This window comes from Doryrhamphus excisus, chromosome 7 (genome assembly GCF_030265055.1).
Source record: "Doryrhamphus excisus isolate RoL2022-K1 chromosome 7, RoL_Dexc_1.0, whole genome shotgun sequence".
Classification (NCBI taxonomy): domain Eukaryota; kingdom Metazoa; phylum Chordata; class Actinopteri; order Syngnathiformes; family Syngnathidae; genus Doryrhamphus; species Doryrhamphus excisus.
Genome location: NC_080472.1, coordinates 10,607,092 through 10,634,077, shown reverse-complemented (window position 1 = coordinate 10,634,077; position 26,986 = coordinate 10,607,092). Strand labels below are relative to the sequence as shown.

Genomic DNA, 26,986 nt, shown 5'->3' with positions numbered 1-26,986 from the left:
AATTTATGCATTTTAAACAGTTTTTTTTAAACCATGTTACCTTATCTTTTATGTACCTTACAAAAGCAACATTAATCGATATTTTGCAGCCAAATTTTATCTTTATCACAAGTTTGCCTTTCGATACCACACAGTGAAAGATGACAACATATTGCATGTTACCGAGCACATGAGCAAAGTGGATTTCATGACAAAATTATTGATTATTTGATCATTTTAGCATCAAGCAAACAAAGCAATGAGTGCTATTAACGCTGGTGTGCTGCGATGCTAGCACCCAAAGGCCATGAATGTGGACGGCGTCACACATGCACGTATAAAATGCTGTGGGTGAGGTCGGGGTGTGACTGCCTCCACCAGGAATGCGGTCGTGTGTGTTTTGCGTGTGTAGCTCCTCTGATCATGATACGACACAGAAACCATGCTGCTGGTTTCACCCACGGCAACGTTACATTTGAAAAGCTGACGGTCGTCACCAAGGACCGATCAAGGACTGATCAAGGACCGATCAAGGAAGATGACTGGTGTTGTCCTTATTCGACTATTTTCTCTTGGCCCGACTTGGGATTAAACATCACATTTAAAGACAGCAACCTCATCTTCATTGCTGTTGGCGAGTCAGCAGTGACGTCCGTGTGTCGAAATGTTTGAATGACATTTGAATTGGAATACAAGCAACCATCATCTGGCTGAACCACCATGGCTCCCGACTACATTACATGGGAACAGGTTTGATTCTACAAAGGTAAGGAGTCAGGGTCCAACCACGCATCCTGTCGTACTAAACAACAATCCCTCCTTTATCACAGTTCACTGGTTCCAAACCTGACCTTGATAAGTGAGGGAATAGTTTAAATTTAGAGCAGGGGTCTCAAACTCAATTCACTTGGGGGCCACTGGAGCTTGGGTCTGGGTGAGACTGGGCCGCATCAGGTTTTCAAAAAAAAAAAAAAAACGCATTTATTAAAAACAGAAAAATTAATAAACTTTGCTTTGGTTCCGATTTTCTACAATAAAAGCTCTGATAAAACATTCCACTGTTCTCAAATATCTTACTTTTTATTTTTCTACACAAAATAAAATGAAAAATAAATAAACAAATCAAGAATAAAGAAAATCAATCAATCAGTAATAAATAAATATAATAATAACAATAAAAGGGCAAATAATAAAAAGTTAAGAAAGCACATATAGTTGGTGGGTAGACAAATGATTTTTTCAGATTAAAATGAACAAAGCATTATTAGAGCCTTGTAGACATGACAAAACACGACTATAGTCACATTTATACTTTTTATTTACAACATATTGCGCAACTGCAGGGTCTTGAGACACATGCTAACTCGCAAACTAGAGAGCTAGCGACCTAAACGGTAGCCTTCAAGTTATTTCCTTTAAACTTAAATTGCCAAAAACTTACCACTTCCACACGGATAGGGAAAATAACTATTAACAGTTATTTAACCTTTAACATGAACATGAATCAAACGTAATAATTTTTTCTGGGTACATGATACCATACAGCATCCATATCAAACTTGCACGGGCCGCACTAACATTAAACTGTCATATCAAGGCAGGGGCCTCAAACTAGTGCCGCGTGTTTGAGACCCCTGATTTAGAGCATAGAAAACCATACGCTTTTTAACATTATTAGAGTCCTCTAAGCATGAAATAACACCCCTATAGTCACCTTTACGCTTATATTAGCCAATACAGTAGACATAATAAAAGCCAACAAACCATAAAAGACATAAGTAAGACTCGTGTGTTGCTGTAAATGTTACGAGAGCTGAGTGGGGGCAGACAGGAAGTGACATTGGGGGGTTCAGAGTCGAGTTTCAGGTTGGCATACGTTATAGCAATACATTATTAGGATTGTTGTGAGAACATTCAGACCTACAATAAAGACCTGTTGTTTCTGCTATCAAGTCTGGTGCTTGTGTGTCTCACCAAGAATTACAGTAATACTACTGACATGAAAAGTCACATTAAAAAGTATGCAGCCATTTTCTTTACTGCTTGTATTCCTGAGACTCGGGGTTATGCTGGAGCCTATCCCAGCTGACTTCAGGTGGTGTACCTGGTAAAAAGCAGCCAATGCAAATGTTCCTTTGTTGTCATGTGACCCAGAAATAAGGATCCAGCCTTTTACTTTCAGACAATAACTGCCATCGGATCGGCCATGACATCCCAGGGTCCACAGCAACGGGGGCATCTCCTTGCTAGCTTGTTCCCCTGCTGCTTCAAGAGCGACGAGCAACCGGAAATCACGTACTACCACGATGCCGCCAGCACCGCAGCTCTGGAACCCACCTTGCCAATGCCGCCGTCTGAAGAATTGGACGCCATGTTCACTGAGCTGGTGGTGAGTGACGTTCGTGACGTCCGGAATTAGTCCCAGTTTCACCTGAACTCGGTACCTTCACCCGTCTACCAGGATGAACTGGACCTCACGGAGGAGCACAGAGCTGCCATGTTTGCTTTGCCAGCAGAGAAAAAATGGAAGCTGTACTGGAGTAAGAAGATGGTAATATGACGCTTGGTGGAAATTGCAGTACTTGGTATTTTTAATTCACAAAGCAGGTCCGGGAAAGATCGTATGACCTCACAAAATATCCAAAATGTGTTTCAGGAAGCAGAAGAGAACCGGAATGCCACCAGCTGGCCAGAATATTATATTGACCAGCTTCATTCCATGGCTGCTGTGAGTACTAATCAGATGTTTCCTGTCAACCTCTTTGTGTAGATGCGTTGTTTGGGACTATAATCACACGCGGATATAGAAATATTAATGCAATATTAATGAAATATTCATTGTTTTTAACTCAGACTCAAAAAAGGTTCACAAATAGTGTTGACTAATCTGTCTTAATCTCAGGTGGGCAGCACTTGGACTTAATCCATCATCTAATAGATGTGGCATGCTGACTGGACACATTATCGCACAGGCTTGCTTAAGGCTGGCAACAATAAAAGGCCACTCCAAAATATGCAGCTCCACTGTGTGTGTGTGTGTTTGAGGTTGCAACATCTGGGGTATTGCCATGTGTGATAAAACTGCACACACACACGAGTGGCCTTTTGTTGTGGCCACCTTATCAGAGGTCTGCTGTAATCTGCACGTTTTCTCTGTACTAATGATCGACAAGCTGAAATAGTCTGTTTAAGGTTTTAATGGCTAATCAGGTCCATATGATGAAATGTTGACATGTTGATCGTTTAGCTGTTAGCATGACAGGATCCAAAACACGCTTCTTGCCCGATGATCTGTTCTCAGAGAAAGACCCTCTTGGTTTTGGAGGATGAGGAAGATCTGGGAAGACAAAAGGTGGTAGAAGGTCTGAAGACAGCTCTGAGGACTCAGCCTATGAGGTCGGTCCAGTGTATGTGTGACGTACGTAGGCTACTTACTTAGGCTACATACCTAGGCTACATAACAAGGCTACATACCTAGGCTACATACCTAGGCTACATACATGGGCTACATACGTAGGCTACATACGTACGCTACATTTGTAGGCTACATACGTACGTACGCTACATGCACACGTACGTATGTAGCGTACATACAACAGCTACATATGTACGCTACGTACGTACACTACATACGTAGGCTACATACGTACGCTACAAATGTAGGCTCCATACATAGACTACATACGTACGCAACATACGTACGCTACATACGTACGCTACATACGTACGCTACATACGTACGCTACATACGTACGCTACATACATAGTATGTAGGCTACATACATAGGTTACATACATAGACTACATACGTACACAACATACGTAGGCTACATACGTTGGCTACATACGTAAGATACATATGTAAGCTACATACGTATGCTACATATCTACGCAGATATGCTACATACGTACGCTGCATACGTATGCTGCATATGTAGTATGTAGGCTACATACATAGGCTACATACATACGCTACATATGTAGGCTACATATGTAGGCTACATATGTAGGCTACATACGTACGCTACATACGTACGCTACATACGTCTGCTACATATGTAGGCTACATACGTCTGCATATGTACGCTATGTATGTACGTACGCTACATACATATGCTACATACGTGCGCTACATACGTACACTACATATGTACACTACATATGTAGGCTCCATACATAGACTACATACATACGTAGACTACATACGTACGCTACATATGTAGTATGTAGGCTACATACATAGGCTACATATGTACGCAACATACGTAGGCTACATATGTACGCTACATTCGTAGGCTACATACATACGCTACATACGTACGTTACATATGTAGGCTCCATACATAGGCTACATACATAGGCTACATACGTAAGCTTCATACGTACGCTACACACGTACACTACATATGTAGGCTACATACGTCAGCTACATACGTCGGTGACCTGATGCAGTCTGCGAGTGATTCTGAATTCCGCCCTCTGCTTGATCTCCACCAGATTCGTAACAAGGTTCATGGACTTAGATGGCTTATCCTGTATCCTGGACTTTCTCAAGTCCATGGACTACGAGACGGCTGAGTCCCAGATCCACACGTCGCTGATCGGATGCATGAAGGCTCTGATGAACAATTCCCAGGGCAGAGCTCACGTCTTGGAGCACAGCGAGAGCATCAACATCATTGCACAAAGTCTCAGCACTGAAAACATGAAGACCAAGGTAACGTAGCATCATGCTACTACTAGCTATGATGAAATAATACTACAATTATAATACTACAATACTACAATCTGCCGTCTTCTTCTCCAGGTTGCTGTCTTAGAGATCCTGGGGGCGGTGTGCCTGGTGCCTGGGGGCCATAAGAAAGTCCTCGAGGCCATGCTGCACTACCAGACCTTTGCCTCAGAGAGAACACGCTTTCAGGTCCGAGTCCTTCCTCTTTTGATATGGGGGTCTCCGGATAAGGGTCTACGGTTTGTTGAGGAACCCTCAGAAATATTGTTGGGAAAGTTCATAGTTCAAACTTTGACATCATTTTCAGAAAACAGCTTTGTTTTCATGTGGTGTGAGTGAGTGTTGCACAACTCTGGTTGTGCTACGTGAGTGTGTGTAATATGTAAAACCAGACATATGGATGAAATACAAATACTGCAGCTTGTTTTGGTAGAAACTTGGAGACTACTGCTCCATCACTTATTAGGGGGACTTTTTCGTTTTGTTTGCAGACCCTCGTGACAGACTTGGACAGATCCACAGGCCGCTACAGGGATGAAGTCAGTCTGAAGACGGCCATCATGTCCTTAATCAATGCGCTGCTCAGCCAAGGACCAGGCGAGGTGAGGATGCATTGGATTTGGCAACATGATATTACATCTTGTACTGTAAATATGGTACAGTATACTGTATGTACTGCGACGCCTTCATTAACATCATGAATCTGTTCGTGTTGTCCTAAAAATGCTAGCACATGCAAGATTCCATCTTGTGTGCGTGACCCGAGATTGGGGGCATAAACAAACCGGACGGTATTTCGGATGCTAAACAAGGCAAACATTCATTTTCCTCACGAGGGTCGCGGGGGTGCTGGAGCCTATCCCAGTTGCGGGGTACACCCTGGACTGGTGGCCAGCCAATCACAGGGCACATATAGACAAACAACCATTCACACTCACATTCATACCTATGGACAATTTGGAGTGGCTAATTAACCTAGCATGTTTTTGGAATGTGGGAGGAAACCGGAGTACCCGGAGAAAACCCACGCATGCACGGGGAGAACATGCAAACTTCACACAGAGGGTGGAATTGAACCCTGGTCTCCTAGCTGTGAGGTCTGTGTGCTAACCACTCGAACCGCTGTACAGCCCACACAAAAATGTGTTCTTTAACCAAAAAAGATGCTATCCGGGGCGGACCTTAACCAAGGTACTACTGGATATCCTGTGTGTGTGTGTGCAGGCCAGTATGGAGTTCCGTACGCACTTGCGGTACGAGTTCCTGATGTTGGGCATTCAGCCGGTTATTGATAAACTTCGCCGCCATGATAACGCTACCTTGGACAGGTAACGTAAGCGCTGAAAGATCTCGTGAAGGTAGGTGTGCACGAGCTTCTCACATTCCGTGGTGGTTTTTTCGCTCAGACATCTGGACTTCTTTGAAATGTTGAGGAACGAGGACGAGCTTCTTCTGTCCAAGCGCTTCGATCTTGTAAGTCGTTCCGACCAACATTGCGTCAACGTTTGCGACATTGAAGCGATGGGTTTGTTACGGAGTCGACCATCGTCTGTGGTCATGTTCCAGGTTCACGTCGAAACCAAAAGCGCCAGCCAGATGTTTGAGCTCATCAGGAAACGACTAAACCACACAGAAGCGTATCCTCACCTGCTCTCCGCTCTGCAGCATTGCCTCATGATGCCGTGTAAGGCTGACGCAACGTTTGATGCCAGTTCAGGAATTCCATGCTAGTACCGATCGGCTGGAACGTCGATGGCGTGCATATCGTAAGTCTTCCCCGTTGTGCTCTGTTCCAGTTAAACAAAACAGGACCACCGTTCAGTACTGGGTGCTGTTGGACCGGATCGTTCAGCAGATGGTTCTACAGACGGACAAAGGAGAAAATCCAGATGTTGCTCCCCTGGAAAACTTCAACGTTAAAAACATTGTTAGCATGTAAGTAGCATCAGTATGTTCTATTGTACATTTCTTCACAAAACGACACCCGCCACTCTTATTTTGATGGAAAATGAAATGTTAAGGCGGATTAAATTTGATCATGATTGAAGGTTGGAGTCCAGATAACACGGATACTTGAAAATGCTTTTTTAAAATAAAAAGTTTTAAATTAAATATAAATAAAATGTTCTCCTGGGAAGAAATGCATGATGGGGAAAAGTTACTGCTACTGTATCGGTATTGTATTTCTTGTATTTCTTATTTCTTACATTGCGAGTGTTAAGTTGCTGTGTGATGATGTTTAGCCTTCGATTTGAGATGACACCGTGAGTCAGACTGTTATGTTGAGTAATGACCTCAGCGGACATGAGCGGACTACAAAAAGTCAATGCAGTATTTGATGTGATAATAAAAAAAATGACAATTACATGATAAAAATATGCTATAAAAAAAACAAGCCAATTTAAAAAAAAATAAAAATCAGTTATATAAGACGATTGAACCAATGAAATGCATGATGGGAGAAAGTTACAATAGTGGTGTTTTTATATCGAATTTGTACTGCTACTGTATCTGTATTGTATGTATCTTGTATTTCTTATTTCTTACATTGCGAGTGTTAAGTTGCTGTGTGATGATGTTTAGCCTTTGATTTGCGATGACACAGTGAGTCAGACTGATATGTTGAGTAATGACCTCAGCTTGTGATTGGCTCACTGACTCGCCAGCGGCACAGTATTTATACAATCGGTAGTACTTCTGCAGTAAAGGAGATGTCCCCGGATTTGAACACGGTCCTAAATTAGCCGCAGCATGATGACACCAGTATGCAGTATTTGACGTGATAATAAAAAAATGAGAATTACATGATAAAAATATGCTATAAAAAAAACAAGCCAATTTCCATGTCTTAGCCCGTCTCCTTTTGTTTGGATCCGTAGGCTGGTCAAGGAAAATGAAGTCAAGCAATGGAAAGACCAAGCAGATTCCATGAGGAAAGGTAAGACAAGTGTTGCGCAACTCTAATTGTGCTACGTGAGTGTTGTCCTGAATGCCCCTATGAGATGTTATCTCCCAGTATGGAGTACCGTTACACCTCTAGTACCGCCCCACTAAACACCAAAGATCATGGCCTGATGAGGTCCACATAGGATCCAGTCCAGTTGGGATCATCTTCAGGGCCCAACTGGACATCTTGGAATCATGAACACGAGGTCACCTGACCAAAATGTAAATAGTGGGCATGGCAAGAGTAGCCCCTCCTTGTTTCTTACAATAACGTTTATGAAACTGGGTTTGGTCAGATGTCCATCTTCAGCATTAGAACCTTCTTCTTGTTGTTCTCAGCAACCTCCAGCCCACGGACATTCATGATCTCCTCTTGTCTCCAGATCACCAGGAGCTGAAGCAGCGTTTTGAAAAGAAAGAAAGGGAATGTGAGACCAGGAATAAGGAGAAAGAAGACATGCTGGCCATGCTCAACAAGCTGAAGGACAAACTGGAGCGAGAGAGCAACGACCACAAACAAGCCAAACAACAACTGGCGGAAATGTCCGCTCGGCTGCAGCACATCAGCTCCGTATGTTCCCAACACCGATGTCTAACTTCCATCCCGGAGATGAAGCCAATGTGTCTTTGATATTCCATGGAAATATGAAATGCTATCATTGCTGTGGAGCTGACTCATTGGCAAAACCATGCCTTCATTTTGTCACGTAAAGATCGGCTTGCATGGACGAAAGTTGGCCATATCCGTCGGGAATGCGTTCGTTGGGAATGCGTTCATTGGGAATGTGTTCATTGGGAATCTGTTCGTTGGGAATGTGTTTGTTGGGTATCCGTTCATTGGGAATGCGTTCGTTGGGAATGCATTCGTTGGGAATGCATCCGTTGGGAGTGCGTTCGTTGGGAATGCGTTCGTTGGGAATCTGTTCGTTGGGAATCTGTTCGTTGGGAATCTGTTCGTTGGGAATCTGTTTGTTGGGAATGCGTTCGTTGGGATGCGTTTGTTGAGAATGCATTCATTGGGAATGCGTCTTTTGGGAATGCGTCCGTTGGGAATGCGTTCGTTGGGAAACCGTTTGTTGGGAAACCGTTCGTTGGGAAACCGTTTGTTGGGAATCCGTTTGTTGGGAATGTGTTCATTGGGAATGCGTTTGTTGGGAATCTGTTCATTGGGAATGCATTGGTTGGCAATCCGTTCATTGGGAATCCGTTCGTTGGGAATGCGTTCGTTGGGAATACATTCATTGGGAATGCGTTCGTTGGGAATCATCATTTGGAATAATAGCAATTGGCCCACCGATATGAGATATCGTTTTATATCAGGCTATTTCTTTTCTTCAGCTTTTCTTCCCGATTCTTAGGAGACGTTTATTCCCAAATGTGTTGGAGCGCTGGGCTCGATCACCAATGAGGATCTTGATAAAAGATCCCAGGATGGAAGAACAGTTGGTGTGGACAGTGAAACCTAAGCACGAGTTCCCGTTGTGTGAAAGTTACGTTAGTGTGCCGGAGAGACAGAGAACAGTTTTCCATGCGTTGTCTGCCAGTGTTGTGCCGTTCTAGTTGTGCTACGTGAGTGCATCCCGAAGGAGAGGTCATTAGACTGAGAGGTCGCTCAGCTAAAGCTGTCCGTTTTCCCTCCGATATCGATATCGCCACGTGATAAAAAAAAAAAAAAGTGATGACTTCCACGCAGCAACAATCTTTGGAGCTCAGCATGTGGCGTTTCGCATCCCAAAATGTCGGCATTTTGGGGGCGTGTACATGAGTATTTGAAAAGATGGATGCGTGTACTCTATTGAGTACTTTAAACACGCTGTACATATTTCATTGTACTCATCAGACAGTCCAAGTTCCTGGAGGCCCTCCCGTGACTCCTGGAAGTGTGGTTCCTCCTGTTCCTCCGTCAGTGCTGCCCCCGCCTCCCCCTCCACCGGGGGCCCCTCCAGCTTTTGGCATGGCCCCATTTGCACCACCTCCTCCTCCTCCTCCTCCACCGGGGGCTCCTCTAGGAAGTACCAAGCAGAAGAATATTCCCCGGTCGTCAAATCCACTCAAGTCATTTAACTGGAGCAAAATACCCGAGGTACGTGCTACTACACTTGCTAGTACTAGTACTAGTACATATTTGACATATACAGTACTAGATACTGTATCATAGCACCAAATCCTGTCAAAAGGTCCATGTTGAGTCGGTCATGTGGTTATGTTTCTTATGTTACCTTTGAAACATGAAGGTCCATGACCTCCTGCTGATGTAGAAGGCCAGGTCCTGGTCAGGTCCTGGTCAGGTCCTGGTCAGGTCATGTCCTGGTCAGGTCAGGTCAGGTCAGGTCAGGTCATGTCCTGGTCAGTTATTGGTCAGGTCCTGGTCAGTTACTGGTCAGGTCCTGGTCAGGTCCTGGTCAGGTCCTGGTCAGGTCCTGGTCAGGTCAGGTCCTGGTCAGGTCCTGGTCAGGTCCTGGTCAGGTCAGGTCCTGGTCAGGTCAGGTCAGGTCAGGTCAGGTCAGGTCAGGTCAGGTCAGGTCCTGGTCAGTTACTGGTCAGGTCAGGTCCTGGTCAGGTCCTGGTCAGGTCCTGGTCAGGTCAGGTCAGGTCAGGCCAGGTCAGGTCAGGTCCTGGTCAGTTACTGGTCAAGTCCTGGTCAGGTCCTGGTCAGGTCCTGGTCAGGTCCTGGTCAGGTCCTGGTCAGGTCCTGGTCAGGTCCTGGTCAGGTCAGGTCAGGTCATGTCCTGGTCAGGTCAGGTCAGGTCAGGTATTGGTCAGGTCCTGGTCAGGTCCTGGTCAGGTCAGGTCAGGCCAGGTCAGGTCCTGGTCAGTTACTGGTCAGGTCCTGGTCAGGTCCTGGTCAGGTCCTGGTCAGGTCCTGGTCAGGTCCTGGTCAAGTCAGGTCCTGGTCAGGTCAGGTCAGGTCATGTCATGTCCTGGTCAGGTCAGGTCAGGTCATGTCCTGGTCAGTTATTGGTCAGGTCCTGGTCAGTTACTGGTCAGGTCCTGGTCAGTTACTGGTCAGGTCCTGGTCAGGTCCTGGTCAGTTACTGGTCAGGTCAGGTCCTGGTCAGTTACTGGTCAGGTCAGGTCCTGGTCAGGTCCTGGTCAGGTCCTGGTCAGGTCCTGGTCAGGCCAGGTCAGGTCCTGGTCAGTTACTGGTCAAGTCCTGGTCAGGTCCTGGTCAGGTCCTGGTCAGGTCCTGGTCAGGTCCTGGTCAAGTCAGGTCCTGGTCAGGTCAGGTCAGGTCAGGTCAGGTCATGTCCTGGTCAGGTCAGGTCAGGTCAGGTCATGTCCTGGTCAGTTATTGGTCAGGTCCTGGTCAGTTACTGGTCAGGTCCTGGTCAGTTACTGGTCAGGTCCTGGTCAGGTCCTGGTCAGGTCCTGGTCAGGTCAGGTCCTGGTCAGGTCCTGGTCAGGTCCTGGTCAGGTCCTGGTCAGGTCCTGGTCAGGACCTGGTCAGGTCCTGGTCAGGTCAGGTCCTGGTCAGGTCAGGTCAGGTCAGGTCCTGGTCAGTTACTGGTCAGGTCCTGGTCAGTTACTGGTCAGGTCAGGTCCTGGTCAGGTCCTGGTCAGGTCCTGGTCAGGTCCTGGTCAGGTCCTGGTCAGGTCCTGGTCAGGTCCTGGTCAGGTCAGGTCAGGCCAGGTCAGGTCCTGGTCAGTTACTGGTCAAGTCCTGGTCAGGTCCTGGTCAGGTCCTGGTCAGGTCCTGGTCAGGTCCTGGTCAGGTCCTGGTCAAGTCAGGTCCTGGTCAGGTCCTGGTCGGGTCCTGGTCGGGTCCTGGTCGGGTCCTGGTCGGGTCCTGGTCGGGTCAGGTCCTGGTCAGGTCAGGTCAGGTCAGGTCAGGTCCTGGTCAGGTCAGGTCAGGTCAGGTCAGGTCAGGTCAGGTCAGGTCCTGGTCAGGTCCTGGTGTTTAGAAGCTCTGGTACGGTCGGTTCTCGCCCAGAGTCACCAGTGAATGGGCTCAGTAGTTAGCTGCAGTGGAGAAGGGGTACCACAGGGGGGCACCCAAGTAGGGAATTTTCCCGAGGGGGGGGGGGGGCAGCATCATGAAGAACTGAATTTTAAAAAGTCCAAATCTTTCAAAACCCAAATAGGGGAACTCGTCTTGTGTTTGGTGTATTTTATTCGTTATGAGTACGAGTGGATGACAAAACCATTTTTTTCTGTATGGAATCTTCTTCTCAGAGCAAAATTGAAGGCACCATTTGGACGGAAATTGACGATCTGAAGGTCTTCCAAGTTGTTGATCTGGATGAATTTCAGCGGACCTTCTCAGCCTACCAGAGGCCACAGGTGGCTTGACACCGTTATGGAACATCTTGGCATCTTCTGGTGCTTTTCTACATCTACGTGTGCATTGACTTCTACTTGCTCACAGAAAGAAAGCGTAGATGATGCTGCCGCCGCCAGGAGAGTGAAGGAGCTTTCCGTCATCGATGGTCGTAGAGCACAGAACTGCAACATTCTACTGTCAAGGTCAGTGGGGGATATCAAGGTTAAAGAGCCTTGGCCATCGCTTGCTCCTAAGTTCTTGGTGGGTTCCTCAGTAACTACTCATTAGTTCCTCAGTAGTTCCTCGTTAGTTCCTCATTAGTTCTTCATTGGTTCCTCATTAGTTCCTCAATAGTTCTTCATTGGTTCCTCATTAGTTCCTCATTTGTTCCTCATTAGTTCCTCAATAGCTCCTCAATAGTTCTTCATTAGCTCTTCATTGGTTCCTCATTAGTTCCTCAATAGTTCTTCATTGGTACCTCATTAGTTCCTCATTGGTTCCTCATTAGTTCCTCAATAGCTCCTCAATAGTTCTTCATTAGTTCCTCATTAGTTCCTCATTGGTTCCTCAATAGTTCCTCATTAGTTCCTCAATAGTTCTTCATTGGTTCCTCAATAGTTCTTCAATAGTTCCTCATTAGTTCCTCAATAGTTCCTCAATAGTTCCTCAATAGTTCCTCATTAGTTCCTCAATAGTTCCTCAATAGTTCCTCAATAGTTCTTCATTAGTTCCTCAATAGTATTTCATTAGCTCCTCAATAGTATTTCATTAGTTCCCCATTAGTTCCTCAATAGTTCCTCAGTAGTTCCTCAATAGTTCCTCAATAGTTCTTCATTAGTTCCTCAATAGTATTTCATTAGCTCCTCAATCGTATTTCATTAGTTCCCCATTAGTTCCTCAATAGTTCCTCATTAGTTCCTCAATAGTTCCTCAATAGTTCCTCAATAGTTCCTCATTAGTTCATCATTAGTTCCTCGATAGTTCTTCATTAGTTCTTCATTAGTTCCTCAATAGTTCTTCATTAGTTCTTCATTAGTTCCTCAATAGTTCCTCAATAGTTCCTCAATAGTTCCTCATTAGTTCCTCAATAGTTCTTCATTTGTTCCTCAGTAACTACTCTAAATGCATGAGCCTTGGCCATCACTTCCTCCTTAGTTCTTGGTGGGTTCCTCAGTAACTACTCATTAGTTCTCCAGTAACTACTCTAAATGCATGTGCCTCGGTTCCTCGTTAGTTCTTCATGTCTTCCTCAGTCAGGACTGTATTTTCTGTGGATGAATCTTCTGTGAGGCCGATCCTGGAACTCGATGTTGTCGTTCCAGACTTAAACTGACCAACGAGGAAATTCGCTCCGCGGTCCTGTCCATGGATGCACAGGAAGATCTGCCGAAGGACATGCTGGAGCAGGTAACGTAGCTCCGTGATGGTCCTAAGATCTTTCTCACCAAACATCTGCTTTGTGTCGTGAAGCTCCTGAAGTTTGTTCCGGAGAAGAGCGACATCGAGCTGTTGGAGGACCACAAGCATGAACTGGAGCGTATGGCCAAACCGGACCGCTTCCTGTATGACATGAGCAGGTGACAACATTTTAGAAGTATTTGACCTTTGACCGGCACCCCCCCCCCCCCCCATCCTGCTTCAATATCACACGTGATCATCTTTCCAAATAGATGATCTATGACCTTCCAAATGATTACCATTCCTTATTTCTAAATGTTTGTAGTTGGAGTATGGAACACCCGTGTAGGACGTTCAAGGTCGCTGTTAGATGACCTTGAAGTCCTCATGACTTAAGAAGCGACTTTTAACGGAGCACGGCATGATGTTCTCCATGAAGTGGAAAAGCGTGGAGGAGCGTAGCGTGCCCAAGTTACCTTCCAAATGTGGAAGGAAAAACACCACAAAAAGCCGTCTGCTTTCCTTTTTTGTTGGGAACTGATATTTCCCTGAAACTATGTTCTATTACTGATTGATAAAGAACAGTAAAGGGTAGAAAGACGGAGTTTGATGTTTACTAGCCATGGAATAAAATACCGTGTGTCCCTTAAAAAATGGTCTAAATGGGAAAATACCGAAGGGGTCGGGGCGTTCGGCGTTGAAGGAGTTGATGGCGTCCATCCAGTACTGTCATTGCTATTTGAGTCCGCTAATACTCTTGTCTGATTGGTCCCCTCTAGAATCAACCACTACCAACAAAGACTTTTGTCTCTTGACTTTAAGAAGAAGTTTGCTGAAAGAGTCGCCGACATCAAACCCAAAATCCAAGGTATCGCAAAACGAAATGAATCGATTGGAAAATCGTTTGTTCTTGGAATCACAACTCAGAGATGTTTGTTGATGGTCTATGACGCCCCCCCCCCCATGTTTGCCTTTTCAGCTCTATGTCTTGCATCCAGGGAGGTCACGAGGAGCGGACGTCTCCGTCAACTGTTGGAGGTGGTTCTAGCCTTTGGGAACTACATGAACAAAGGGCAGCGAGGAAATGCTTACGGATTTAAAGTCTCTAGTCTGAACAAGATCGCTGACACCAAGTCAAGTATCGACAAGTATGGCTGACGCGTTGATAATCGACTAACTGGTCATTTAGACGTGCTACTCCACGCTAATTGCTTCTCATAGAAAGCTTTACCCACACAATGCCAGTTGCACAACACTTAGATACGACCCGCGCAGCATCGATATTGTCATCTCGTTGGTAGCGGCTTAAGTCTTTCCAGGCACAAAAGCTCCAGGTTGACTTCCTGATGAGTCCAGCAGCTGCTGTGGACGTTCATTCTTGGTTCTTTCCTCCATCCGCCTCTGGATGATGGAGTTAGTGATGGAACCAAATATACGCTCTACTGGAGTTTTCATAACATTTGGCAACTTTGATGATCGTATGATCTTTGAGTCCTTCTCCGATATACACACGGCCCAAAGAACCAGGAAGAAACGCCTTTCCAGATGTTTGACCTGCCATTGGATGTGCTGACGTTATTTGTTGATCTAACTACCAAGTTTACCAAGATTATCAAGATTACCAAGATTACCACGTTTACCAAGTTTACCAAGTTCACCAAGACTACCAAGTTTACCAGGTTTACCAAGTTTACCAGGTTTACCAAGATTACTAAGTTTATCAAGATTACCACGTTTACCAAATTTACCAAGATTACCACGTTTACCAAGATTACCAAGTTTACCAAGATTACCACGTTTACCAAGATTACCATGTTTACCAAGTTAACCATGTTCACCAAGATTACCATGTTTACCAAGATTACCAAGTTTACCAAGATTACCACGTTTACCAAGATTACCAAGTTTACCAAGATTACCACATTTACCAAGATTACCACGTTTACCAAGATTACCATGTTTACCAAGTTTACCAAGATTACCACGCTTACCAAGATTACCACGTTTACCAAGATTACCACGTTTACCAATTTCACCAAGTTAACCACGTTTACCAAGATTACCACGTTTACCAAGATTACCACGTTTACCAAGATTACCAAGTTTACCAAGATTACCACGTTGTCCAAGTTTGCCAAGATTACCATGTTTACCAAGATTACCACATTTACCAAGATTACCATGTTTACCAAGATTACTGCGTTTACCAAGATTATCGCGTTTACCAAGATTATCACGTTTACCAAGTTTACCACGTTTACCAAGATTACCACGTTTACCAAGATTACCACGTTTACCAAGTTTACCACGTTTACCAAGATTACCACGTTTACCAAGTAAAGCATACACAGATGCAATGAATGCCTGAATGCGTGTAAACGTGTCTTGTAGGAACGTCACTCTGCTCAACTACATTGTTACTGTCCTGGAAAAGACGTTTCCCACGGTGGTGGCCCTCAGCCAAGACTTGCAAAATGTGCCGGTGGCTGCTAAAGTGAAGTAAGTACACATGTACACGATTACACAAGTACACATATACACATTCAACCCATGCAGAGATAAAGGACGACTTTTTTCAATACATATCTATAGAGTATGTATTGTAGTTTCTCAATGATATTTGAAGCCTTGAAGCATGCTATTGCTAACTAGTTAGCCTCCAGTTTATTTATTGTAAACTTATTATTGTAAAGGGTTTCAAATGGAGTGGGCAAGGACACAGTAAGAAGCCAAAAACGTACCACTTCCACACTAAATTTTTTTACACACTAACACTCTTTTTTACCCTCCATGGCTGACTCCGCGTGCTAAGCTAAGGTAGCCTAGCAACCACAAAACACTAAATATAGCGTGGGAGCGATGAAAAGGTGATGTAGCCAAAATCATCCAGACTGTAGCAAACAAACTTTCCTTCATGATCTTTTCAGTATGGCGGAGTTGGAGAAAGACGTCAACAATCTAAGATCTGGCATCAAAAGCGTTGAAGCTGTGAGAAAACACGCTTGTCATTTTTTGTCCGAGTAATACGACATACAACAACACCTAAAATGTGGGTCTGTGTGCACCCGTGTCCAGGAACTGGAGTACCAGCAGGCTCAGCCCTCCTTGGGTCCTGATGATACCTTCGTTCCCGTGGTCAGGCAGTTCATCACCGTGGCGTCCTTCAGCTTCTCCGATGTTGAAGAGTCGTTTGGGGAAGCCAAGGAACTGGTGAGCTGAAACTCTTATGTCATGGCCGCCACCTCACATTTCCTCATCTCTCCTGGCTCCAGCTCGGCAAAGCATTCCGACATTTTGGAGAAGACGTGTCCAAGCTTCAGCCTGAGGAATTCTTTGGCATCTTCGACGCTTTCCTCTCCGCGTTTTCAGAGGCCAAGCAGGCCAACGAAGACATCGCCAGACGAAAAGAGGAAGAGGAAAAACGGGCACTGCTGGAGGAAAAGGTGAGATGGTGTTTTTATGAAATATGAATCTAAATATGTTCCTAACGTACTCAATCCAAGAGAAAAAGCCAAATGTATTCTTTCTAGCTAATGACGTTATTGCGTAATTGATCCGAACAGTTCATGTCCCGTGAAGGGAACTTGATCCCGGAGAAATGACTGCAAAGTTTCTGTCCTGCAGATGAAGAAGGACCGGGAGCAGAAGGCTAAGAAAGCTCAAATTAACGTGGACGCAGAGGAGGGCGGTGAATTCGATGATTTGGTGTCCGCCCTTCGCTCCGGGGCGGTATTCGATAAGGACCTTTCCAAAATGATTCGCAAAAAACATCGGCGGCCAGAAACCTCTGACAGCCGTGAGAGACCATCGGCAAAACTACATCAGTGATCACGGAGGACTCCATCGCCGCAATCACAGCAACGCATCACCACCTTTCCCCGCCATTCTTCCACAACCTTCAGGACCATAAATTTCATTTCTGATCAAAATTTCTCCTCCAGGAATAAAAAATTTTTTGGTACTGTGCCTGGGACGATATCGAATAAAGAACTCAATCACACAGTGAATGAAAACAAAGTGGATCATCTTAAAGGGAGACTTTGGATTTTATGAACAAGAATGCTACAACTACATTACTGACACCTAGCGGAGAGAGTAGAATACTACACCCTAACATTACAGTAACATTACTGACACCTAGCGGAGAGAGTAGAATACTACACCCTAACATTACAGTAATATTACTGACACCTAGCGGAGAGAGTAGAATACTACATCCTAACATTACAGTACAGCAATATTACTGACACCTAGCAGTGAGAATAGAATACTACATCCTAACATTACAGTAACATTACTGACACCTAGTGATGCTGTAGAATACTACATCCTAACATTACAGTAACATTACTGACACCTAGTAACCGCTGTAGAATACTACATCCTAACATTACAGTAACATTACTGACACCTAGCGGTGAGAGTAGAATACTACATCCTAACATTACAGTAATATTACTGACACGGAGCGGTGGGAGTAGAATACTACATCCTAACATTACAGTAAGATTACTGACACCTAGCGGCCAGTGTAGAATACTACATCCTAACATTACAGTAACATTACTGACATCTAGCGGCCAGTGTAGAATACTACATCCTAACATTACAGTAACATTACTGACACCTAGCGGCCAGTGTCGAATACTACATCCTAACATTACAGTAACATTACTGACACCTAGTGACCAGTGTAGAATACTACATCCTAATATTACTGACACCTAGCGGTGAGAGTAGACTACTACATCCTAACATTACAGTAACATTACTGACACCTAGCGGACAGTGTAGAATACTACATATGATATGCTAGGAAATGCCTCATTTGGGCAAAGAAATACATTGGTTTGACTTAAATATGCATATTTTTGGTATGAATGATAAGCCATATCCAAGCCCAAACCAGCCTGATTTATGAATTCATGTATTTGTGGAATCAAAGTGAAAATGAAAGTGATGACAGTAATGGTGTGAAGGACGTGGTTTAAGTGAAAAGTCAGCAACATGGCTGACAGAAAGTAGTGGAAGTCCTACTTACTGTATGTACGTGGACAAATACTGCATATTCCTGTACATCAGTACTGGTGAGACAGCATCATCATCCTCACGTCTCAGGGACGGCGTGAAGGCCAAGCAGCTGTTGAGCTGATAAGGTTCTTATCAGGAGTCTGCTGATGATGCAATCACTGAAGGTCGTTTGATTAGAGCTTTGGACGCCATGGAGGAAGAAACGTCCTTTGGAAGAAACCAGGCATCTCTTCATCCTTTCTTACCTTCTGGTCCTCTTTCACTGCTCTCCTCCTCAAAAGTACTACTTATTGTTCTACTAATTGTTCTACTTCATGGCCGCCATGGGCTGTGGTATCAATAGAATATTCCATGATTAACACGAATCACGACCTTCACACGCCCACAACACTATGAATGCCACACTGAATATTGCAGTCTTCTTCCTGTTTTAGTACGCCGTTACGGTCTTGTTCAGGTCTACAGTCTTCTTGATGCTTCTCGTAGTCCATTCCAGTCCTGTGCAGGTCTACAACCATTTTGATGGTTTTGTGCTCCATTCTAGTCTTGTGGAGGTCTACAGTCTTGTTGATGCTTCTCAAGTCTTGTGCAGGTCTACAACCATTTTGATGGTTTTGTAGTCCATTCCAGTGTTGTGCAGGTCTACAGTCTTGTTGATGCTTCTTGTAGTCCATTCCAGTCCTGTGCAGGTCTACAACCATGTTGATGGTTTTGTACTCCATTCCAGTCTTGTGCAGGTCTACAGTCTTGTTGATGGTTTTGTGCTCCATTCCAGTCTTGTGGAGGTCTACAGTCTTGTTGATGGTTTTGTACTCCATTCCAGTCTTGTGCAGGTCTACAGTCTTGTTGATGCTTCTCGTAGTCCATTCCAGTCCTGTGCGGGTCTCCAGTCTTGTTGATGGTTTTATACTCCATTCCAGTCTTGTGCAGGTCTACAGTCTTGTTGATGCTTTTCAAGTCCTGTGCAGGTCTACAACCATTTTGATGGTTTTGTACTCCATTCCAGTCTTGAACAGGTCTACAACCATTTTGATGGTTTTGTGCTCCATTCCAGTCTTGTGCAGGTCTGATGTGTTGGCCTTGGGCGCGTGGAGGGGGCGGGGTCAGCAAGGTGGCGGTGAGAAGGGCTAGCCATGCTAATCTAAGTTGTAAACAGTCTACTGCTGTTTTGCTGCCACATCATAAATAAAAGCTGGCCTGAAGCAGGAGGGAAGATCTAGTCTACTTTCCCTGACACGTCAACTTACGACTTTATTCCCAAAATCATTGATTATTCCGCCGTAGCCGAGAAACTAAACCTCCAGTTTTCCTCAAGGACTTCCCACTGGCTAGCATGCTAATGGTACAGCAAAAGTCAAATGTTGAAAGATGACTGCAATAAAAACGATGACGTTCTGCTGACGTGAGTAGAATATGAGCAGCGGTGTGCAGCGCGTCTTCTACGGCGGTGCGGCGTGTGTGCTGGTGTTTACGTTGGCGTGCTTTAAGGTCAAGGGCGCGACATTGAAGCGGCGGAATAAAAAGCCGCCTGCTTCAGCTCCTTCGCGGAGAATCTGGCAACCCACCATGGATTGGCTTGTGAGCGCGTACGTCTGCTTGGCCTTGGTTCTGTCTTTCCTAGCATTCAAGCTGCGGCGTAGGACTTTCCCACAGGGGCCCCGGGACCCCCCACGCCTCCCGTCGCTGCCTTTCATCGGGAGCCTGCTGAGTCTGAGAAGCGCACATCCTCCTCATGTGCTCTTCCAGAAGCTCCAGGAGAAATACGGCCAGACGTACTCGCTGATGATGGGCTCCCATAGAGTCATCATCGTCAACCAGCACCGCCACGCCAAGGAGGTCCTGCTCAAGAAGGGACGACTTTTTGCAGGAAGAGCGAGAACAGTGCGTATTTCGGTTCCATTCTCAACCCCCCCCTTGAAAAAGCTCCTCATTCTTGGCTCTCTTCTTCTGTGTGATGAAGGTGACCACGGATATTCTGACCAGAGACGGGAAAGATATTGCTTTTGGAGACTACAGCGCTACCTGGAAGTTCCACAGGAAGCTGGTCCATGGAGCTCTCGGCATGTTTGGAGAAGGTTCTGCTTCGCTTGAGAAGATCAGTGAGTAGCGCACAGCGACCCGCATCGCTAGCTCCATCCAGGTTTGTTGTGATAGCCGCCACATTCGTCTGCTTCATAGCGGAGCATCGGGAATCAATCAACTATTAATGAGACACCATTTAATTAATGCTGTTCATAATTCATCACTGGGCACCAGCCAATCACTGGGCATGACTTTTTTTTACATATAAAAATAAAATAAGTAGCTCAAAAGTAAAATATTACAAATGACATCAATTATTATTTTTATTAATATATTAATATTTTAATGTGCTATGATTGGCTGGTGACCAGTGATTACTTACATTTTAGTTTTTTTTCCTTTTATAAAACAAAAAATACTAAATTGCATAAATTCAGTTATTTCTTTAATTTTAATTATTTTTTTATTTAATTCATTCATTAATTTTCTACCGCTTTTCCTCACAAGGGGGTGCTGGAGCCTATCCCAGCTGTCTTTGGGCGTGAGGCGGGGTACACCCTGGACTGGTCGCCAGCCAATCACTGGGCATGACTTTTTTTTTTACATGTAAAAATAAAATAAGTAGCTCAAAAGTAAAATATTACAAATGACATCAATTATTATTTTTATTAAGATTATTTATATTTTAATGTGATATGATTGGCTGGTGACCAGTGATTACTTACATTTTAGATTTTTTTTCCTTTTATAAACAAACAAAAAATACAAAATTACATAATTCAGTTTTTTTATTTTAATTATTTTTGAATTATTTTTTTATTTAATTTAATTGTATTTAATTATTTATTTTTTAATCTTCCCTGAGACTGGCTGGCGACCAGTCTAGGGTGTACCAGAGTGTACCAGGGTATAGCAGGTATAGCAGGGTGTACCAGGGTGATTACTTACATTTTTGATTTTTTTTCCCCTGTTATAAACAAACAAAAAATACTAAATTACATAAATTCTGTTATTTTTTTATTTTAATTATTTTTTATTTAATTTATTTAATTATTTATTTATTAATCTTCCCTGAGACTGGCTGGCGACCAGTCTAGGGTGTACCATAGTGTACCAGAGTATAGCAGGTATAGCAGGGTGTACCAGGGTGATTACTTGCATTTTTGATTTTTTTTCCTTTTATAAACAAAAAAAAATACTAAATTACATAAATTCAGGGTTTTTTTCCAATTATTTTTTTATGTATTTTTTTAATTGAATTTATTTAATTGTATTTAATTATTTATTTATTTATTTTTTAATCTTCCCTGAGACTGGCTGGCGACCAGTCTAGGGTGTACAAGAGTGTACCAGGGTATAGCAGGGTGTACCAGGGTTTTACCAGAGTGTAGCAGGGTGTACTGGGATAGGCTCCAGCATACCCGGTGACTCTAATGAGGATTAAGCGGCATGTAAAATACATGAAGTTATTGATTTGTCATTTTATACAACAATAGAAGACAAAAACAGAAGACAAAAATAGTAAGTGAAAATGATATATATTATGAATGAATGATATTACCCAAAATAAATATAACTAAACCATTCAAACAGTGAGGATTAAGAACTAGCATAAGAATGAAACGATAAGTCATCCTTTCAACAAACTTATTCGAGAAGCATCTAACAAAATAAGGGTCTTTAATTGGTCGCCATCTTTACCGACAAAACGTTGATATTATAGCAGCCTTTTCTTATGCTGTGGTAATAATGGAGCGTCCTCCTCCAGTCTGCACACAGGCACAGTCTCTGTGCTCCATCCTTGTGGACAAAGCTGAGGCATCTCTGGACTTTTCTCCTGAGCTGACGCGTGCTGTCACCAACGTGGTGTGTTCTTTATGTTTCAACGCCACATACTGCCGGGGAGATCCTGACTTTGAGGCCATGCTTCTTTACAGCCAGGGCATTGTGGACACCGTAGCCAAAGACAGCCTGGTGGACATTTTCCCTTGGCTACAGGTACACACCAAAGACTATGCATCCATCTATACGGCCGTGCTAGACACTAAAAACACATGCTATACCACCACCCAATCGTAGCTAGCCTAAACAAATGCTATACTATACATCCATGGAACTGTAGCTAGCCTAAACCCATGCTATACATCCACACACCGTAGCTAGCATAAACACATGCTATACATCCATGGAACCTCAGCTAGCCTCAACACATGCTATACATCCACACAATCGTAGCTAGCATAAACACATGCTATACTACATCCATGAAACCTCAGCTAGCCTCAACACATGCTATACTATACATCCACGGAACCGTAGCTAGCCTAAACACATGCTATACATCCATGGAACCGTAGCTAGCCTAAACACATGCTATACTATATACATCCACACAACCGTAGCTAGCCTCAACACATGCTATACATCCATGGAACTGTAGCTAGCCTAAACACATGTTATACATCCACGGAACCGTAGCTAGCCTCAACACATGCTATACATCCATGGAACCGTAGCTAGCCTAAACACATGTTATACATCCACGGAACCTCAGCTAGCCTAAACACATTCTATACATCCACGGAACCGTAGCTAGCCTAAACACATGCTATACATCCACGGAACCGTAGCTAGCCTCAACACATGCTATACATCCATGGAACCTCAGCTAGCCTTAACACATGCTATACTATACATCCATGGAACCTCAGCTAGCATAAACACATACTATACTATACATCCAAGGAACCGTAGCTAACCTAAACACATTCTATACACCCACACAACCGTAGCTAGCCTAAACACATGCTATACATTCATGGAACCTCAGCTAGCCTAAACACATGCTATACATCCACGGAACCGTAGCTAGCCTAAACACATGCTATACATCCATGGAACCGTAGCTAGCCTAAACACATGCTATACATCCATGGAACCGTAGCTAGCATAAACACATGCTATACATCCATGGAACCGTAGCTAGCATAAACACATGCTATACTATACAATAGTTAACACAATTCAAATCAAATATTAGACCTGTTTTCAATGAATATATCAAATAAAAATACATTTTTCCAGTTAATAAAAAACCTGTTTACCACTTTCTAAATATGGATTTTAATATTATTATTAAAGCCCTCTACACATGAAATAGCACCCCCAAATCCCCTTTACACCCCACTGACACAACATAGTAGACATAATAAGAGTAACTGAAGACATAAACTTGATGACATGAATGCAAAGCATAGGAATGACGGATGTAAAATAACATGTCGTACTTTCAACATTCATCCCATTTTGCAGATTTTTCCCAATTCTGACCTGCGGCTGCTGAAACAGTGCGTTTCAATCCGAGACCAACTTCTGTGTAAGAAATATGAAGAACACAAGGTAAGGTGGGCGGTACCACACCGTAGTCATCCAAGTCCAGCAAGGTCCACAAACGCGTACTGACGTGAACGGGGCGTGTGTGCAACTCCCAGGCCAACTACAGCGATCATCTGCAGAGAGACCTCATGGACGCTCTGCTGAGAGCCAAACGCAACGCCGAGAACAACAACACGGAAGTGAGCGGCGGGGGTTCGGTGGACCTCAGCGATGACCACATCCTGATGACCGTGGGGGACATCTTTGGAGCCGGTGTAGAAACCACCGTCACCGTGCTCCGATGGGCCATCATCTACCTCATCCATCACCCCGAGGTGAACAGCAGCTCCACAAAAACCGAGACGCTACCTTGACATGACAACGTGACGGTAACAAAGTCTGCGTGTTGCGTTCAGGTGCAGAGACGCATCCAGGGGGAGCTGGACAGCAAGTTAGGAGGTCAGAGCCCCCAACTCGGTGACAGAGGCAGTCTGCCGTACCTGGAGGCCACCATCAAGGAGGTGTTGCGGATCCGTCCGGTGGCGCCTCTGCTCATCCCCCACGTGGCGCTCTGTGACACCAGGTACAGGGGCCGTTTGGAACACCCATCATGGCCAGCAAGACCTGGTTTAGCCCACATCATTGGCTCCGGACCAGACCCAGATTAGCACAGTAGGAGTCCTTACTACATGGAATACTTCTGGAGTAATTTGTAGAGCATAGAAAACCTGTTCCTGAACTTCTAAATACAGGTTAATGTTATTAGACCGTAGCTAGCCTAAACACATGCTATACATCCATGGAACCGTAGCTAGCCTAAACACATGCTATACATCCATGGAACCTCAGCTAGCCTTAACACATGCTATACTATACATCCATGGAACCTCAGCTAGCATAAACACATACTATACTATACATCCAAGGAACCGTAGCTAACCTAAACACATTCTATACACCCACACAACCGTAGCTAGCCTAAACACATGCTATACATCCACGGAACCGTAGCTAGCCTAAACACATGCTATACATACATGGAACTGAAGCTAGCCTAAACACATGCGATACTATACATCCACGGAACCGTAGCTAGCCTAAACACATGCTATACATCCATGGAACCGTAGCTAGCCTAAACACATGCTATGCATCCATGGAACCGAAGCTAGCATAAACACATGCTATACTATACATCCACGGAACCGTAGCTAGTGTCAACACATGCTATACATCCACAGAACCGTAGCTAGCCTAAACACATGCGATACTATACATCCACGGAACCGTAGCTAGCCTAAACACATGCTATACATCCATGGAACCGTAGCTAGCCTAAACACATGCTATACATCCATGGAACCAAAGGTAGCCTAAACACATGCTTTACATCCATGGAACCCGAAGCTAGCCTAAACACATGCTATACATCCATGGAACCGAAGCTTGCCTAAACACATGCTATACATCCATGCTATGCCACCGTGTTCCTGAACTTCTAAATACAGTTTAATGGTATTAGAGCCCTCTGGTCATCAACTAACACCCCTATAGTAATTTTTTATGCTTGAAAATACTTAATGTAGGCATTAAGAATTGCTTATTTTAGGTCATATTGAACCACTAAACAGTATGATTTAATAATATATAATAATTGTTTTAAGTTTGGAGCCAATAGCGCTGTGATTTTGGGGTGTCAAAATCTGTTGGATGGTTTATTATATACATTTATGTTTTTGCTGTTTTGTAGCCTCGGGAATTTCAAGGTGCAAAAAGGAACCCGAGTCATCATCAACCTGTGGTCTTTGCACCACGACCAGAAGGAATGGCACCACCCTGAGCGCTTTGATCCCAGTGGGTACCCGCCTCCAAAATTCACACAACAAATCTCTCCCGTGGAGATATCCTAAATCCGCCATCTTTTTGCAGCTCGATTCTTGAACAGTGACGGCACGGGTCTGATCCTCCCAACGTCCAGCTACCTGCCATTCGGGGCCGGGGTCAGGGTGTGTCTAGGAGAGGCCTTAGCCAAGATGGAACTCTTTCTATTCCTGGCTTGGATTCTGCAGCGCTTTACGCTGTCCACCCCGCCCGGTCAGCCCCTACCCCTGTTGGAGGGCAAGTTCGGCGTGGTCCTTCAGCCCGTCAAGTACAAGGTGACCGCCATGCCCAGACAAACGTGCCAGGCTTGCTAACTTTATGTTACAGTGGAGCCCCCGAAAGGCCCCCAAAGCCCCGAGCACGTTGTTGGCTACAACCAAATGCTAGCAATCGTAAAAAGTAAACGGTCCAAATGTTGTCACCTGAATGTTACATCATTTATTACCAAAATATTGGAGCATGTGAATGGTTACAAGGATTAAAATCCAAAGATGTTGTCATAATATGTGGTATTCTACACTCGATGTCAGTGATGTTAATGTTCGGTGGGACACACAAGCACCAGACTAAAAAGTGAAAGTGACTATAGGGGTGTTATCTCACATCCAGAGGGCTCTAATCATGTTCAATTCATATTTAGAAGGTTGTAAACAGGATCTCTTTGTGGTAAAGGAAGGACTCCTATTTTGTGGAAAATTAGTCGGGTCTGGTACTAATTAGTATTATATTAGTATTTACACTGATGATGTACACAATGTACCCGCAGCTTCTATTCCTACATGCTAAAAATGCCATATTTGTGTCAAAGCTCTTGGTGGATACTTCCTATAGAGTTCTAATCCAGTGTGGCGGTGTCCACTAGAAAGACAGGCAAGACCCTGATCCTGTCACAGTCCAAATCCAGGACTTAGTGTCGCTACCGGAGGTGTTCAGCGAGGTTTACAGCAAAGGACGCCAAATGTTTTCAATTGTGTTACATTGACGGCAGGACCACAGGTTGCATCACTGGGGGTCACACACCTCACACTCAGGTACTGGTACTGTTTATGTACTGTATACATGTGTGTGTACCAATACATACAGCATGAAAGGTGCAAAGATTGCACTTTATTACAAGCAAACAAAAATGGCACGCTAGCATCATTCTAAAAGCTTAGATGACAATATTTGATAAAGGTTCCATGATCAGCACAGGGGGACAGTACATGGACGCAGTACATGATGGTACACGTACTGTGACTCACACTAACCTGAATACTGCTCCTGCATATTCTAGTTGGATGTAATGGTTTCCTTTGAGTTGTCCTTTTCCTTTCTAATCATCCAGCAGGAAATCACTGATCTCTTCTCTCATACGAGAC

The 26,986-nt window shown here is 44.3% G+C and overlaps 3 protein-coding genes across 4 annotated transcripts in view; 2 read left to right on the top strand and 1 right to left on the bottom strand.

The window, feature by feature from the left end:
- The first annotated feature begins 414 nt into the window (after nucleotides 1–414).
- Nucleotides 415–17,316, top strand: LOC131131993 (disheveled-associated activator of morphogenesis 1-like). The gene is made up of 26 exons (XM_058077100.1): nucleotides 415–745; nucleotides 2,162–2,368; nucleotides 2,441–2,530; nucleotides 2,636–2,707; nucleotides 3,281–3,375; nucleotides 4,477–4,696; nucleotides 4,787–4,900; nucleotides 5,203–5,313; nucleotides 5,936–6,039; nucleotides 6,118–6,184; nucleotides 6,278–6,395; nucleotides 6,508–6,646; nucleotides 7,591–7,649; nucleotides 8,041–8,228; nucleotides 9,498–9,740; nucleotides 11,831–11,938; nucleotides 12,024–12,121; nucleotides 13,241–13,325; nucleotides 13,389–13,495; nucleotides 14,096–14,184; nucleotides 14,296–14,464; nucleotides 15,708–15,815; nucleotides 16,244–16,304; nucleotides 16,392–16,526; nucleotides 16,589–16,759; nucleotides 16,941–17,316. The coding sequence occupies exons 2-26, from the start codon at nucleotides 2,186–2,188 to the stop codon at nucleotides 17,142–17,144; spliced, it is 3,138 nt and encodes a 1,045-aa protein (XP_057933083.1). The 5' UTR covers nucleotides 415–745; nucleotides 2,162–2,185; the 3' UTR covers nucleotides 17,145–17,316.
- ctu2 (cytosolic thiouridylase subunit 2 homolog (S. pombe)) overlaps nucleotides 4,296–26,986 on the bottom strand; it is a 28,960-nt gene continuing 6,269 nt past the window's right edge. Inside the window, exons 16-18 of one of the 2 annotated variants that reach the window (XM_058077102.1) lie at nucleotides 13,364–26,986; nucleotides 7,924–8,051; nucleotides 4,296–6,572 (exon numbers count right to left, since the gene is read on the bottom strand). In XM_058077102.1, the coding sequence (XP_057933085.1) occupies nucleotides 26,941–26,986 (46 nt within the window). In that variant the 3' untranslated portion in view covers nucleotides 4,296–6,572; nucleotides 7,924–8,051; nucleotides 13,364–26,940. The remainder of the gene's footprint in view (nucleotides 6,573–7,923; nucleotides 8,052–13,363) is intronic. The other variant, XM_058077103.1, reaches the window with a different exon arrangement.
- LOC131131994 (steroid 17-alpha-hydroxylase/17,20 lyase) lies at nucleotides 19,906–26,120 on the top strand. Its single transcript, XM_058077101.1, has 8 exons — nucleotides 19,906–20,228; nucleotides 20,308–20,446; nucleotides 22,138–22,367; nucleotides 23,682–23,768; nucleotides 23,861–24,079; nucleotides 24,161–24,327; nucleotides 25,495–25,598; nucleotides 25,674–26,120. Exons 1-8 carry the CDS (start codon nucleotides 19,914–19,916, stop codon nucleotides 25,937–25,939), a joined length of 1,527 nt encoding a protein of 508 aa, XP_057933084.1. The 5' UTR covers nucleotides 19,906–19,913; the 3' UTR covers nucleotides 25,940–26,120.